The sequence below is a fragment of the Micrasema longulum genome, unplaced genomic scaffold (genome assembly GCF_059751315.1).
Source record: "Micrasema longulum isolate JH-2025_06_02 unplaced genomic scaffold, ASM5975131v1 h1tg000309l, whole genome shotgun sequence".
NCBI classification, from domain to species: Eukaryota; Metazoa; Arthropoda; class Insecta; order Trichoptera; family Brachycentridae; genus Micrasema; species Micrasema longulum.
The window spans coordinates 66,460-83,472 of NW_028277513.1; the positions used below are offsets into that span (position 1 = coordinate 66,460).

At 32.2% G+C, this 17,013-nt stretch overlaps 2 protein-coding genes across 13 annotated transcripts in view; both read right to left on the reverse strand.

Moving 5' to 3' along the window:
* The window catches only part of LOC148282610 (putative cytochrome P450 6a14), a 33,819-nt gene extending 27,928 nt beyond the window's left edge, over window positions 1–5,891 (reverse strand). For 2 of the 12 annotated variants that reach the window (XM_088224787.1, XM_088224792.1), the window contains exon 1: window positions 5,814–5,888. The gene's annotated coding sequence lies outside the window, so the exon portion shown is untranslated. Of the gene's footprint in view, window positions 1–5,813 lie in introns of all 12 variants that reach the window. The other 10 variants (XM_088224784.1, XM_088224780.1, XM_088224782.1 and 7 more) reach the window with 10 other exon arrangements.
* A 4,246-nt stretch (window positions 5,892–10,137) lies between these two features.
* LOC148282611 (cytochrome P450 6A1-like) lies at window positions 10,138–11,043 on the reverse strand. Its single transcript, XM_088224807.1, has one exon. It carries the CDS (start codon window positions 11,032–11,034, stop codon window positions 10,138–10,140), a length of 897 nt encoding a protein of 298 aa, XP_088080933.1. The 5' UTR covers window positions 11,035–11,043.
* Window positions 11,044–17,013: the final 5,970 nt, after the last annotated feature.

The window sequence follows — 17,013 nt, forward strand, 5'->3', positions numbered from 1 at the left end:
GTTTCTTTTAGTTTTTCCAATGTAGATTGAATTGCAATCAATGCAATGTAATTGGTATATTTTATTTTATTTTATTTTATTTTATTTTATTTTATTTTATTTTATTTTATTTTATTTTATTTTATTTTATTTTATTTTATTTTATTAGGGAAATCAACAGTTCTACATACATATTTTTAGAAAACTAACAGATATAGTGTATAAACTCAGAACTAATAACAGATCTCATAGTATACAAAGTTAGTAAAGAAAATATATATTACATATCAAATAAATACATACAATTTATACATATAAAAATGTTATTTTCAAGTACTCAATAATCAAAGATTTTTTAAATATTAATTTTAAGAACATTAAGTTACTGTAAATTGGGCGGGATAAGGACAAAAATCCTTGAAGAGAGGATAAGGAGGGGGGGGGGGGGAGATGTACATATTTATTATTATAATGTCTACTAAGTTACAAAATACATTTTAAGTGTAAATTTTAAATCTGACAGAGTGATGTTTGTATAATCTATATTTTTAAATTTTGTATTGTACATTGTCCTACGTACAATACAAAATTTAAAAATATAGATTATACAAACATCACCCATAAGTCCTACGAAAAAAAGCATTTTTAACATATTCCAGATTTATTATATTTATGGACTTTATCTTTGTGATTTTTTAACAATGTTCCTATATTATTAATTGTGCAGAAAGCCGAAATGCGAGTACGGCAAAAAGAGCACAAATATACAATTATCAGCGTTGCCTAAAAGAAAAAGCGATACCAAGATATATACAAGATAATTTTAAAAGTAAAATAAATAACTGAATAAATCGAAAATAGCCTGGCTTAAGGAAGATTTGATCAGTGCGTTTAAAACACGAAATCAGATGAAGACTTTACTTTTTCTCCTACATATTGAACTAGTTAAGGACTTACACAGTACCGAATGGGATTCTTTTGATGATAAAGTGCGAGAATATTCTTCGATAGCGGCTTTTAAGAAAAAAATAACTTTAGATAAAAAAAATAAAAATCTCACTGAAAAAACAAATAGTGTAAATAATAAACCGTACGCAAACCTTGACAAAGAAGCTTGTTTGCTTTGAAACCGGTCAGTGAAAAATAAAAATTAGTGGTTAAAAACAAAGTTGTTTTATTTATTTTATTATAATGAATAACCACAAAGTTAGTGCTTCAAGTATAAACTTTATATTTATAAAATATATATACTTTCAATAAGCGTATAAATTAAACCTGAAGAAAAATTGAACAAAAAAAAATATGAATTTAAAATATATATATATGCATGTTATGTATAAGTACAAGTAAAATAATATTCAAACTCCTATTAACCGTACCTGTAGCATCGTCCGCAACAAATCCATGGTTCTTTAATTGTATCAACAGTTGCATGAAATCATTTCTGACGATGTTGTTCTCCTCTCAATACTTGATCGTCTTATCTACAGTGTTATAGAAGAAAGCGTTTACCTCGTCTCTCGGGAGACTCAATCTAACAACCTTCAACAAACTAGGTAAAAAGAACATGAGAAACTGGAGAAAAAGTTTGATGAAGCTCAGCTCGAAAAATTTTCTTAGCATTTTTCTGAACTTCGCATCGGGGTATTTGAAGCTGTTACACTCCAGACCGAAGGCGCAAGATCCAACCACGTCCGTGTTAAACTTAGCCTTCAGCTCTTTCGCGTCCACGGGAGTAGTATGTGACTCTTGGCTTTCTAGGTATTCTGTCGTCTCTATGCCACATTGCGCGACAGTATTAAACATATACCTGCTTTTGCTCGATGTGAAAGTAGGGGATAGTTTGTTCCTCGAGTGCTTCCACTTTTCCCCTGTCGCATTAAACAGATGTCCAGAAAGCGGTTCAAGTTTTTCGTCTAACTTCAAACTAACTCCGTAAAATGTGAGAGATCTTTCACCGAAAATATTTTGATGAAATCCAAGTCATTGACTATGCGAGTTTTGCTGAATATCGTGTAAACCCCGGCGTATGGGAGGCACTTCGTCTGGAAGTACAAGTCGGAGAAGGCCTCTCCGAGTGACTTCTTCCGCACTAAAAAACCGCTAATGTTTCCAATAATGAGAGTTGGCTTCGGACCTTTTTTTTTTTTTTTATTTGAAAATTTATTTATAAACCCTTACGGATTATTACATTCATATTACATAAAATAATATATACATTTTTAATTTATACTCTGTTGTTCAAGATAATATTTTTTACGTCTTTTGAAAAGTTTGTCTGAGTCTTTTGTTTAGTTTTGTCTGGTAGTTTATTATATAATTTCAGTCCCTGGTTCATTAGTCTTGATTGTCCTTGTCTTGTATTAGAAAGTTGTATATGGTATTTGTCTGATATTCTCGTATTATGTCCATGTTGACTACAATTTTTTACTAGTTTTAGTTCTTCGTCTACAATTACATTAGTGGCTAATTTATGGATAAATTTTAATGATTCTAGTTGAAAGAGTTCAGTTATATTTAATTGCTTAGTTTGTTTAAAAAGTTCTCTAGTTGCAGTTAAATAGGGAAGGTCATACACTAACTTTAATATTTTATTTTGTTGTCTTTGTAGTCTGTTTATGTCATTTTGATATCCTGCTCCCCATAATAGTTGCGTATAACATATTTTAGTTTTTACATAGGCTTCATACATTAGAATTTTTTCCGTTTTTAGAATAAAATTTTTGATTTTTAAAAAAAGACTCGATAATGTCGCCACTTTGCTAATTAAATTGTTGATATGAATTTTCCATGTTAGTTGTCTGTCTATTGTTAGTCCTAAGTATTTAACATGTTCAATTTCAGTAAGTCGTTCATTATTTATGTAAGCATCTACTTTATGACATTTTTTTCTAGTTTAATAGTTTACTTTCTTGAAATTTTACTCCTATGTCGTTTAACTTTTTTATCATGGTCTCAACATGAACCGTATCGAAAGCTTTTTTAAAATCTAAGATTACTCCCGTGATTGGGATCCCAGTATCCATGTTGGTTTGAATATAATTTATTAAATTCACTAGGGCTGTTCCGGTTCCTTTTTTTTCCCGAAAGCCATGTTGATTATAAGTCCTTCTTCTACTCCTTTGTTAGTCCAGTAGTTGTAATTCCATCTCATGAGTAAATATACAACTCCGAGGATGGGTAGTAAAAGAGTCCAGTATAGCTACACGAAAACATGTTTTTCTTTCATGTAGATATAGCATCACTTTGAATTTAAAAAAATCCTGTTTCTAAATGGACGCTAAATACAACGAGAAAGTTCAATGCTACAGGGAATCGGAAGAACACATACATATATTTAAAATATGTTCTTAAACGTAGTAAAAATCGTAGCATTTAATTGTAACGCGAAGATTCTCGAAAATGTATGAAAAGATGAATAAAAACGGTTCGATTAAAAATAAATTCTACCAATTAACTGGCATTCCCAATAAATATCTGTTAGAGCTAGGTATTCTACGCATTTTAAGATGTTATGTGTAAATTAATTCAATATAAAAAAATTAAAAGCGCCCACTAGCTGAATCGTTGTTTATCTTTTACATGCCGTCACTCAACTTCCACAGCCCACAGCTAAATATCAATAAGCCAGTAGCGCAGCGTCTGCTAAAAGGCGCCACAAAATACGAGTACATGGATGGATGGTCATGCGAAAATGTGTCAGAATCATGATATAAAAGTGATTTTCTCACTTTGAAAACATAGTTTGATGAGTTTGAACTTACAAGTTCTCTGTGATAACTCGACGCGTCAGCTAAAAACCATGCATCTTGACTAAAACAATGTAACACTACTTTAAGATGCTCAACGTGTTGTTAAGAATTACGATCAATATGTGGCTACACTTCGAGTAATAATACTAACTAGCAGGCAACAGACTGTTTCGGCTTCGGCCTTTCGGGCCTCCGCTGTATCGGCCCTGCGGGCCTCATTTGAGTTATTCAAATCTATTTAAATGAGAAATGATGAAAACCAACTCAAATATTTGTTGGTTTTTTTAATGTTTGAGTTGGTTTATTTCAATTTTATTTTTTCATGTATTGTAAATGTTTTTTATTGCTTGTTCTTTTATATTTTAATATGCCACGTATTTTTTAATGATGTTTTTGTTCTATGTAGCGTATATATGATAATTTCGATTGTTAAAGTTTTATCAATATATTCGTCCCAACACAACACAGCTTTTTGGTTCCATGGTGTTGGGACTTGTGTCTCAATAAATGTTAAATAAATATACTGTGAATGTAATAAATAAATTTTTAAAAATAAATACGCCATCGGCTAATTGAGTCGCCCATACGGACAAAAACCATTCTGTGTTTGTCAACTACAAGGTTAGATACAGTTTACAGCAATACAACGGGCCGTAGTTACTCAGATCGAAAATTGAGAATTGCAAGCGCAAACAGAAACCGTCCGTTACAAGTTTGTTGTTTATCTAAAATCCAAACCAAAAATTTGGGACGCTTTTCGAAACGAAAATTCTATACGATAGAGCTAAATGGCTTATCTTTAAGCGGGAGCGAATTATTACTCATGCGGTAGCAAACTTTTTGTTATTTAAGGATTTGTGTTGACAGTAAATCCCAAGGTGTTTGTTACATCCGGTTTAAAACTTTAAGCTTTTTTCAAATAAAAAAAAAATATTTGCGTGCTTATAATTTAAGTAAATATTTCATTTTTAGGGCCATTTCAACGAGTTGTAAATAACTTACTATTAGAAAATGAGTTGGGGTAGAGTGGGATTCGAACCACGGACCTTTGATCAGTGAGTCCGAGACACTAGCCACGGGACCACAACCCGATTCTATATTTTCTATTTCTATATTTCAATTTTATTTATTTTTTACTCAAAATTTTCTATCTCATAATATATTATACTGATTATTTAACATTAAAAAAACGATAAAAATTATAGATTATCTAATTTGTTTTCGAAAAGTAACATTGTTTAAAACATGTTTGCGTTATGGCTATAACAATGGCAATAGTTTTTGAGGCGTTCGTTAAAAATTTATTATCCCACTTTTTTATAAAAAAAAGTTAAAACTATAAAATTTGTATCACCTTTTTTTATTCTATAAATTACTGTTCATATACTTAACATCCAAGTCAAATATTCTCCAGGGCCTAGATTAAAATGGAAAGTTAACAGAGTTATCTTCGACTGTCTATAAAGAAAAACTGACAATTGTGTCCGAGAATGAGTACATTTGCAAGAACATTTAAAGTATCTTCGTCGTTAACCTATGATTGAACATGTTTAAAATAAAAAAAATGTATGCATATTCTGCTTTTCATACAGAAAACTTTACTTTGTAGATAAAATTGAAGATAAATGATAACTTCCCATTGTTATCGGGGCCCTGATGTTAAACGTCATAAGCATTTTTATTCAACATCAAGTAATTTTATTTGTTTTTAATGTTTACATTACGTCTTTTTAAAAAAAAATGTTTGTATATTTTTTTATAATATTTTAGTAAAGATTTATAATTATTATTATTAAAACAGACCATTTTTTCCGGAAAAATCCAATTACCCGAATTTTCGATTATTCGAATGGGGTCCGGTCCTAATCGATTAGGATAATTGGAGTTATAAATATTTAAAATGGACAAAACTGTGGCGAGAGTATTTCAATGAAATAAAAACACTTTGGCAAATACGTAATTGTAGATGAAATAAAATGAATTGTTTTAATTGCACGAATCACACGATGTAAAAACAGTTTATCTGATAACGAATCAATCGATTTAATGGAGTATTAAATATTAAATCGATCTAATATTTACGGAACAAGTAATATGTACGATAGTCAGAGCGGACACACGACACACGACTATGCCCCAGCGGCGAAAAAACAAACTAACGCCTTTGGTCACGGGACAATATAAATAAAACCTGTTTGCACAATCTGTACAAGAGTTGAATCATCTTAAAAAATAAAAATTGTATTAAAATTATTAAAATCGTCTGCATTATCTTTTAACGAGAATAATTAGGAAATTTTAGGTTTTGATCTCCAGCCAGCCTTTATACTGTTATTCCTAGCCGCACTCCCAGTTCTTTTTAAAAGCTGCCATTTTCCGTAATATACTCCCAGGTATTTAAAACTCTCGAATTTTAATGGACTCTATATTTTTATGTATCGTATTATCTTCGCTATGATTTTTAAAAAGTTATGTCATTTTTTAATTCCCCCGGTGACGTCACGAGCTGTCGTCGGTGAGAACCCTGCAGCTGTCAAAATACACTTAACGTCAAAAAAATGATTACCCGAAAACAGAAAATCTATCACCAATATAAATCAACGCTATATGAGGAATTTAGTGGCTTATATATTTTTTTTATTTCTAAATATTATTAATAATTATAATTAATTAAACTAAGCCAGAAAACTTTTCTAACTACTTTTCTTTCTTAACTTATCGTACTATCAGCGCTATGATGACAGCAAGCAAACCAGAAATCTTCCAAACTCCCTTATCATTGATTGATTCATTTAAACTAGTGACGTCGTTCAAAGTAGTTCGTTTTGATTAAAATATTTTTATATTTTTTTGTGTACATTTTCATGAAACTTTGCATTACAATTTAATGCTCCAATTTTTACCGCGTGCAAGAAAACATCTATTGTATCCAATTTCCCGTAGGGCTGAATTCCTCAATTAGTTAAAGTTCACATGTGACGTTTCAGAGTAGTAAATTTTTTCATGCATTTTCGAGAAACTTCGTTCGACAATTCATTTCACTTCTACCTAGCTACATTATCTTTTTTTTATAGCATTTTTGAACATTTTCTCATTACTAATTGTTTTAACCTAACCGGACCGAAGGGGGGGATTCAAATCCCCCATAGACCGATTTGGTCAGTTTCACTTTATGAACATACGCATTTGGCAAACTAACAAAAATGAATAAAGTACACGAATGAGTCAAATATGTGTACGCGAAAACATGAATAAATTATTGCACGGTCATAAACACTTCCATCGTTGTATTCTCTTGACGCCATTTACAATTAGGCGCTGGGGTCGTTTGGTCCCCCCGTTCGGATCATGTGTAATTTTTTGATGCTTAGTGAGGAAAGTCTAATGAACAGTAGATTTGATTTGCATAATACTCAAAATCTCTTTGTCCGAAAGTGGTATTAGTTTGTATTTGTCTGAGTTGTCGATGTGTTGAGGATATGGTGATTATTTTATTTGTATGCGTTGAAATACTCCAATTTGCAAAGACTATTTAATACAAAACATGCCGACTGCAACGGTCGTTACCCTGAACTTTCTGTTTTACGAAAAACAAAATGAAATCTTCGATCGACGGTCCTGCGGTACTGTCCTGTACTGCTGTGGTCCGTTCAGGGGCTGAACGGGAACCCGCAGAGCTAAAAGGGGGCACTTCGCGTGCCGAATCTGGCCCGCGGGCCGCCAACTACCGATCGCTGACAAATATTATTTTCTTCATTTTTTGTTTTCATTGTTTCATTTGTTTTCATCAGAATGTTACACAGTGTGTACAGTGGCCACTTAAACCAGCCATTGACAGGTCATAAGCCCTGTAGATGCCTAGACTTCTATATTACCTTCTCCTTAATGTTCTTCATCTCTGTTGTAATATGTTCATCAGTTTTAATAAATATTTCAGTAAATACACAGAAAAAATAATCAAAACGATTTAAATGTATAAAAAAGTGGTTAATTATTGAAAACTGGACAAACCGTTGCAATGTTATAGTTTTTAGATTGAATCAAGGTCTAATTTCAGCTCTCCTAAACATTTTTAAAATTACGTATTACATGCAAGGAGCAAACATAATACAGGTAAACGTCGTTTTGCGATGGTTCGATTTACGCCGATTTACAATTACGCTGGTCGGTGCAGGCGTGGGATTCCCTGGTTCGGCCGACACCAGACGACAATAGGCGTCGCGATTCTAATAGCAGAAACACAAAATAACATATTTAAAAAAAACAAATGGTTGCTTACTTCTGCGGGGGAGAAGTGAGGGAAGCTCGGTTGTCAGGGTATCAAGCTCCCCCCTCCCCCCCTTGTTTCTCCCCTGCAGAAGTAAGCAACCATTGGTTTTTTTTTTTTTTTTATTTTTTAAAATTTTATTCGTTCCAAAAATTTATTTTAATATGTCGATATGTCTTCTTGCTCATACTGATTATCGTGGTTTCGGATTTGAAAGGGTTTAATGAACACCCTCTATATAGGATATGTATTAAATAAACATGTTCGATTGTCTTAGTATTTTGACACGGAACCTAACCTTATATCTTCCATCATTTTACGCCGATTTTTTTACGCCGGTGTCTCTCGAAACGGAACCCTGGCGTAAAACGACGTTTACCTGCACATAAAAATGATGGGAATAATTGATTCTACTAATCTCATTAAAATTTACGAAAGACTTTGTAAGTAGGTACCTTTTATATGATATCTGAAGTTCTGCAGCATCTATACATAAATTGAACATTAGGAAACGAATGTAGTTTTGTCGGGCATGCGGCTCTCAAAATAAACAGAGATCGCAGTTTGTTGAATGCGAATGTTACGATATACATACATAATTTATATCACCGGCGACGAAAGACGAGTTAAGTGGCAACTCACTCGAGCAATAAAAATACTAGACTCATAGAATTATAATATACCAGTGGGCGCGCAGAATCGTGTTTGCGTACATCGCACTGTGTCCATAAGTCTTACATCCCGCCTGCGCGCATGCGTGAAGTGGCCGCGTAATGTTACCAGCCCGCGAAAAATATTTTATCATAACACATATCGTGGTTATACAAGTAGAAGTGACCTTTTGTAGAAATGACGTAATTGAGATTATTGACTTTTTGACATCGCATTAGCATAATGCTTGACTGGTAAAAATGGCAAGTCGATCCGACACTCCAAAAAAAAATTTGATTCGTAAAATATGTGACCATTTGATAGAAGTTCGTAGATTTTTGACAAGTAAAACTGACCAACACACATAGTCACTTTTATTAGTAAATTTGAGATCCAAAGAATTGACCAAGTAACAGTTAGTCAATTTTACTTGTAGGTTATGTCACCAGTAAAGAGTTAGTTAAAGTTAGTAGTTAATAGTTAGTAAGTTAGTATACGTTTTGTATTTGACAGATACGGTGTTTTTGTATAAAAAGTTCATTAATAAAATTTATTCTTTAGATTTATACGTAACACTTCTTAATTATTTGTTCTTTTTCATTTATTTTGTATTTCTTTGTTTATTTAACCTTCATAAATATGAAAAAATGTATTATTGAAATAAAAAATCCCAAAAACATAATTTATAGTTATAAAATAAAATACTACCTCCCTCAATGAACGAAACGAAAATGATTATCGACAAAATTTCATGACAAATTTTACAGGTAAAATTGTCTAAATTTTTTATTTTTTTAATTTAAATAAAAGTGATAATGTTTTTTAAATACGTTTATACTTTACGTTAAAGTTGAAAGTACCGTACATATAATGTAAAATTACCAACCACCTACTTGAAAAATCTGATCTTTGAGAAGCAATTGAACTCCAGACAAACACTAAAATGGCTCTCCTGAACATTATTGATTTTGTCACTTGGTCAATTTCTCTTGTATGCCCACGAAATATAAGATAAGTTTTATTTGACTGAACTATAAAAAAAAAACAGGTATTTTAACTAGGCAAACGTAAAAAAACATTAAATAATCATTTAGTAAGTAAATAAATTAATACCGTTTTATATTATACCACTGCTAATAAATAGAAATCCGGGTAAAAAAATCGACTATTCTGGCAATACTAACAAAATGTCTACCTCGTTTTATTTAATAATCTGACAGACGGTAAAACAACCGAATTCTTAAATAATATTATTTGTGAATTCGCTACTTACACATGAAATGTGATACCACCCTATTCCATTTTTTCCCAGCAGTATTTTGACACTTTCAAACGACACAATACGGCATGCTTGAATTTGAATCGGCAGTTGCGTATTAAGCGACGTCTACAGAGAAACTAATAGCCAACATATAAAACTACTTATTTATGAGTAGTTAAGTCGGCTTCTGTTTGACGCGCGTACGCGGTTTCTAGACTATTATTGTTCTATGACCCGGCTGATGAAAAATGTGACTCACCGTCATCGGCCACCGGTGCAGGCGGTGCATCGCCCCTCATGTCGATAAGCAGCTGCAAGAAGTCTTTCTTCCTTGCGTTATTGTCTTCTCTATATCGTATCGTCTCCTTCACTATATTGTGCATGAATTTAACATGTTTACCTCCCATGAAGCTGACATTTAACAATCGAAAAATGTCCGGCATGAACACAGCTACAGACCTCAGAAACATCCTCAACGGGCCCGGATTTAACATGCTCAGTCCCACTGTCTTGAATTCCAATTCTTCGTTGAAAGTGTTGCATTCTATCCCGAAAGCGCAAGATCCTTTCACATTTGTGTTGAGATTTGAAATGACATCTTTTACGTCGATGTTATTATCTTTTTTTACCGCTTCCGATAAAAAATCCAACATTTCTACGTTACAATTCGTCATCGTTTCAAACATGAACTTCATTTTTACAGTTGTAAAGGTGGGAGTGAGTTTAGCCCTCATATTTTTCCATGTGTTGCCAGTTAAATTGATTAAATGCAAAGCTATGGGATCAGTTTTGGGGTTGACTTTGAAGCTTCTGTCGGTAAAGTGAGCGAAATCCTTCACAAATACAGTTTTGATCAGTTCCGGATCATTGACTACCAACGTCCTTCGATACATCGTGAATATTCCGATAAAGGGGAGACGTTTTGTTTTTTCGTATATATCTTGAGAAACAAAACCCAGGTGTTTCCGAATCAACAGGGATTCTTTAATGTTTCCGAACAATAGTTGTGGCTTCGGTCCTATGATTCCTTTTCTTTTCCAGTGACCGAAGCGCCACAGTGACCAGGCGTAAAATACGCTGAAGATTAATAGGAAACTGACCACAAGAATCCAAATCCAGATCATATTGTTGATGTTCACTCCGATGAACTTTTCCTGCAACCAAACAACAAGCGTTAATGTTCGTGTTTTCGATTAATTTTAAATTAGATTATTTGCCCATAATAGATACATAATTTAATTTTTATTTAAATTTTACGTGTTTTAATGCTTCCTAAGATTTTACATTTATAAATATTCATAAAACTATAATATTTTTTTTATATATAAAATGAATCGCGAATTATGTTGCATATAAATTATTAATTTATATAAAGTGCTAATTTACCCACTCGAATGTCGTGGCGATATGCGACGCGAAATTTAGTCACATTATTTAAGAGCAAATGCTGTCTGACTTTTCGTGATATAAACGTGTTTTTTGTATTTTCTCCCCGGATTATGGCACTACTGCTGTAATTTTTTACTCTCTATACTGGCGTATATTTACCATTAGCGTGAATCTGTCGTAATGTTTTTTTTATAAATTGTTTCTTATGTGAGCTAAGACCAGACATAAACCCATAAAATCGCCCAGTTTTATTTCCCGCCTTTGGACATTCGGTATACAAATATGAAAAGTATTTTTGGAAAACGGAAATGATACCGACACAGTTAACACTTTAAGTACCGGCCGAATACACATAGAATTTACCCTGTGCCCGGCCCATTTTTGTGAGAGTTTTTTGTAAGATTAAACCTGACAAAATTGACGCCAAATTTTGTTAATTTATTATTAAAGGTTCAGGTTCATCATTCCCACTAAAAACATTTACTTATTGCTTAGTTTATTAATTTTACGTTACCTTTATTTTATATAACAGACACAAATTTTACTTTGAGTAGTTTTAATTTAAATTCAATTAATAAATGTATGGTTATGCCTGTTGGAAGGGCTACCGGTATGCTGAACAACATCGCTCTAGATATTGATCTGTTCCATGTATCCGAAGGGGTTTTCCGGAGCAGGATTCTTCGACTACTTTGACATGAGTCTCTTTCGTGTATTTTTTTTCTTTTTTATAATATGTACGTATTGAATATACTTTTGTAATGTATATGTTATATTTAAAATAAATAAATTGAATTGAATTGAAAAAAACTTAACATTTGTTTTAAGTTTATGAAAAGAAATTTATGAAAAATATATCAGGTAAGTCTACCAAAAACCGAAAAACATGGCAAGGGGTCTACGACACAAAAAAGTTTGGGAACCTCTGATTTAGAAGATACAATTATTTTTTTCTAAATCCATTTCGTATATTATTCATATAGAAGAAAATGTGAAAATAATAAGCTTTGCCAATGACACTGTTCTGGTACTGTTGTAGCACTGTTCTGGCACTGTTCTGGCACTGTGCTCATTGATGGAAACACTCGGAAGGAAACCTACCAAATAGCAGAAAAGCGCTTTCCACGATCAAGGGTTATTTAGACTCGAATATTCTGACGTTAAACGAAGAACAGGCAAAATTCATTAATTTTACAACAATATTTTGAGTTTGTCCAAATTTTTGTAGACAAGGACTGGATTCAACTCCCTGGGGAGCTGTTTATATTAACATTTAAAAAAAGAGATGAAGAACATTTAAGAGAAGGTAATATAGATTACCTGGTCCATGAAGAAGTATAGAAATTGAAAAAATAATATTTTCAGGCGTTGCCTAGTATGTAGGTGAAATAATTCAATTAGATGAATCTCACCCGCATAAATAAAGGTTTCAGCTCTTTAACTTCACAAACATCAACAGATGAAAGAATTGAAGGAATATAGATGTTCCAATATAGGCAGAATGGTGAATGTTACACAGTGTGTAAAGTGGCCACTTAAACCAGACATTGACAGGTCATAAGCCCTGTAGATGCCTAGACTTCTATATTACCTTCTCTTAAATGTTCTTCGTCTCTGTTATAAAATGTTAATCAATAATTTTAGTATAACAAAAAAGAACAACCTAAGTTTGATAAATTAATGACACATATTTGTGTAAATGGAATAAAACTGATCTGGGTAGTGACAAATGCACATCTAACTTTATAAAAAACGTAAAAAATATAAGAAATCTAGGAATCGAAATCGATTGTACCTTGGACTGGACAATTCAAATAGATAATGTCTCAGCAAAAGTTTAAAAACTTGTTTATGTATTTAATACCGTAAGAAACATTCTTGACAAAAAACATTAAATCAAGTATACTACTCAATGTGTCAAACCATTATGGATTACGGAATAATTGCATGGGGTGTAGCCAGCAAAAGTGCTACGCATACCTTGGAAATACCACAAAAGTATGTACTCAAGGCTCTGCTCGGGGTCCCTATCAGAACACCCACAACGGAGGTGTTTGCACGAGTAGGTGATCTGGACGTCAGGCAACTGTACGCTAGGGCACTTCTCGTTCACACACATAAAAATGGTGGCAGTAAATATAATACAATCAATGAAACAAGATAAAAAAGAGACAACTATGTGTGCCACCTAAAATGACAACATCGTTTGGTCAGAGGAGTCACATGTACCTTGCTCCCAAAATTTACAACACTCTACTTCTTGATTTTAAATCGAATACAAATAAACAGAAATTCAAATTATTAGTTAAAAATTAGCTTCTGGATTTGGATCCTGAAAACTGCCTTGAGATGGTCACCACACCAAAACTGTAGTCTATTTGAACTCGGAATTATTGTTGCGTGTCTGCTATTTATGTTTTATGTTTATATTAATAAACCATTAGAAACTGTTCAAAAATTTATATTAAAAATAATGGTTCACAAAAATCGCACTTTACCCTCTTTCCTTTGTTAAAAGAAGCTAAAATTTTAGAAATACGACATATATATTGTTTTGAATGTTTCAAATATATATTTAAGAACCAAAATTTATTTACAAGTAATTCGAATAGATCAATTCAAAGAAGAAATCGTGTGTTAGAAATAGCACATTGTAAAACGAGGATAGCACAGAGACATGCATATTTTATAGGCCCAAAATTTTTTAATTCCTTTTTTTCTGATTATATTTAATTGATTCCAAACTTTCTTACTTTTCCTTCTTTTAAAAAACACGCACTATCCTGGATTCAAACTAAAGATATGAACTCTTTTTTCTATGATATAATTTTTGCCCTTTAATAATAGGGAATATTTTTATGTTCTTTAAATATTTTTTATTTCCTTTTTTAATTGCTACAAAAAAATACCTTATAACCTTTTACAGAATATTTTCTTTTCTCTTTATATTACACAAAAATATTAAAACTGTCTATTTATGGAAGGAGCAAAAATTCATGAGCATATCTTGTATACCCACGAACAGGCCATGCCTTTGTGGCATTATTTGTTTACTATTTTTACTGTCGATGCGTATTTCATGCCTATGTAATTATCCCTTATTTTTTAATACTCTGTTTTACCTCTTATGTATACTGTAAAAAAATATAAATATATTCATACTGTGTCATCTATTACATTATATTTATTTATTATAATAATAATAATTATGGATAACTTATAAAGCGCCATTTTCGTAATATAATACCTCAAGGGCGCTTTACAAAGTGATTATATAAAGATATAAATTTAATTTTAACTTAAGAAAAATAATGTACTTTTTCATATTACTTTTCCACCACATGCTAAGAATTTATTTAAATGATTTAGAGAACAAGTGGGTTTTAAGTTTCTTCCGAAACATCACTTCACTCTCACAGTTTCGGATTTCTGCTGGGAGAGCATTCCATGCCGTAGGGCCTGCGACCGCAAATGCACGTTCGCCGAATTTAGTGCGCTGTTTGCGTAGTATGTACTAGAACATAAAGTAAAAATAATGTAAATGAATGCCTCGACACGGGTTATGCCCAGTGAGGTGTTCATATAGACAAGAAAAAGTATAAAGTTTTAAACGAAATAAATAAAAATATTTTTATCGGTATTCGTAGTAAATATAAATAATACATCCCTATTTGCCAAAAATTGTTTTGGTGGAATTTGTGCACTTTGGAAATACAGCTGTCTTGTCTGGATTCATAATAGGAATACCTAACGGTTTTGGGGCCTTTCCATTGCCCATCCTACTTGAAAACTATTACTCTAGAGCTGCTGTTGCTGCATAAATATTATTTTCTTACTGATGGTGAAACACCGCTCCGGTCCACAATACGAAAACATTACAAATAGGTACCATCGATACGTCGGCGTCGTCGCTTTAGTTCGTTTTTGTCCAACGGACCATTTTTAAAGAAATAATTCAATTTACTCAAAATACATTCTTAAATTATAAATTAATATTGTTTAACTGTATAGTAAATTAACGAGTAAGTAGTAATGTTATTGTTTTTTTGCATAAAAATATCTGCCTTAAAACAGGTTGTACCTAGTTAGACATACTAGACATGATCCAGAGAAATCTATTATCTATTTAGTGTGTATGTAGTAGATAAAGTAATAGTTATTTTTGTTAATAAACTATGATTATTATTACTATTGTTAATTACTATGGCGACTGCTTTTCTTGACAACAAATGCAATAAATAGCATAATAAATAAATAAAAATATCAGTTTTGCAATATTTTCCATATTTACACCGGTGAAATTCAAATATATGATTGCGCAGCAGGATTATACGTCGCGAAACGTAAATATTTTGATTATTAGGTGTTCACGGATGTTCCATTGTAATCGCGAATACGATAAACAACCATGGTAAGAAATTGTTATCACGCCGCTTATTAGCACGTCGATAGCTACTGTAGCTCAATCACAAATAACTATCGACGTGCTAATAGGTGACGTGATAACAGGTGGAATTCTGAACGAAATAATGCGCGTAGAATACGCATTCACGAGGGGTTCTAGACCCGTCGATACAAACCGATGTACCTACCCTAAACTTGAAAATGGGGGGTCGGTAGTGTATCTTCGTAATCGCTCGAGAGAATTTATCTTCAACTACATCGTCATGGTAAAGGTATGACGTCCTTAGCTTCCCATTATAATCGCGACCCTAGTTATATTCTACATACAGAACTGTATGGTCCATCAGCTCACCTCAGAACAGACCTCGTGGGGTACCGACTACTTTTATTATGTTATTTTTAATTACTTTTCTTCCTTTTATTTTATTTCTTTTTTTTCATAAATATTTAGGATATTTTACCATCCTAGTTTTGACGACAATATTTTGAGTTTGTTCAATTTTTTGTAGACAAGGACTGGATTCAACTTCCTAGGAAGCTGTTAATATTAACATATTATTAAAACAGGAATGAAGATCATTTTAGAGAAGGTAATATAGAAGTCTAGGCAAAGCTGAATTTCACCCGCATTAATAAAGGTCTCAGCTTTTTAACTTTAAAAACATCAACAGATGATAGAATTGAAGGAATATAGATGTTCAAATGTGGGCAGAATAGTGAATGTAATACAGTGTATAAAGTGGCCACTTAAACCAGCCAATGACAGGTCATAAGCTGTAGATGCCTAGACTTCTATATTACAACAACAACAAAGATCTCTTAATGTTCCTTAACGTAGACTCAGAAATAATGAAATTCTGTTCCTCGGTCATCGTAAGACTAATTGTGGTTTCCATACGCCCTACCCAGAATGATTAGATTTGTAAATGAAAATCAAGATCTAAATTATTTTGATTGTAAATTGAGTCTTTTTACAAATATGCTGAAGAAATATTCCCAATAAATTTACTGTATATTTATAGAATTGACCTGGATTTCATAATGCCTGTCTAATGCGTCAACTTGTCTTTGCTTTTCTTTGTTGTATTCCTTATATTATTTATTAGTATTATTTTTGTTTGTTATTTATTTATTATATTATTTATGAGTATAATTATTGTTTTTCGTTATTTGATTTGTTTATTTATTTTTTATTTCTTCATATTTTTTCTCTTACAAACTATAATTAATAATAAAAATAATGTGACCTCACTGGGGTTACCCGTGCCGAGGACACTTAACAATATACTTTTTTAATATTATGTTTACAT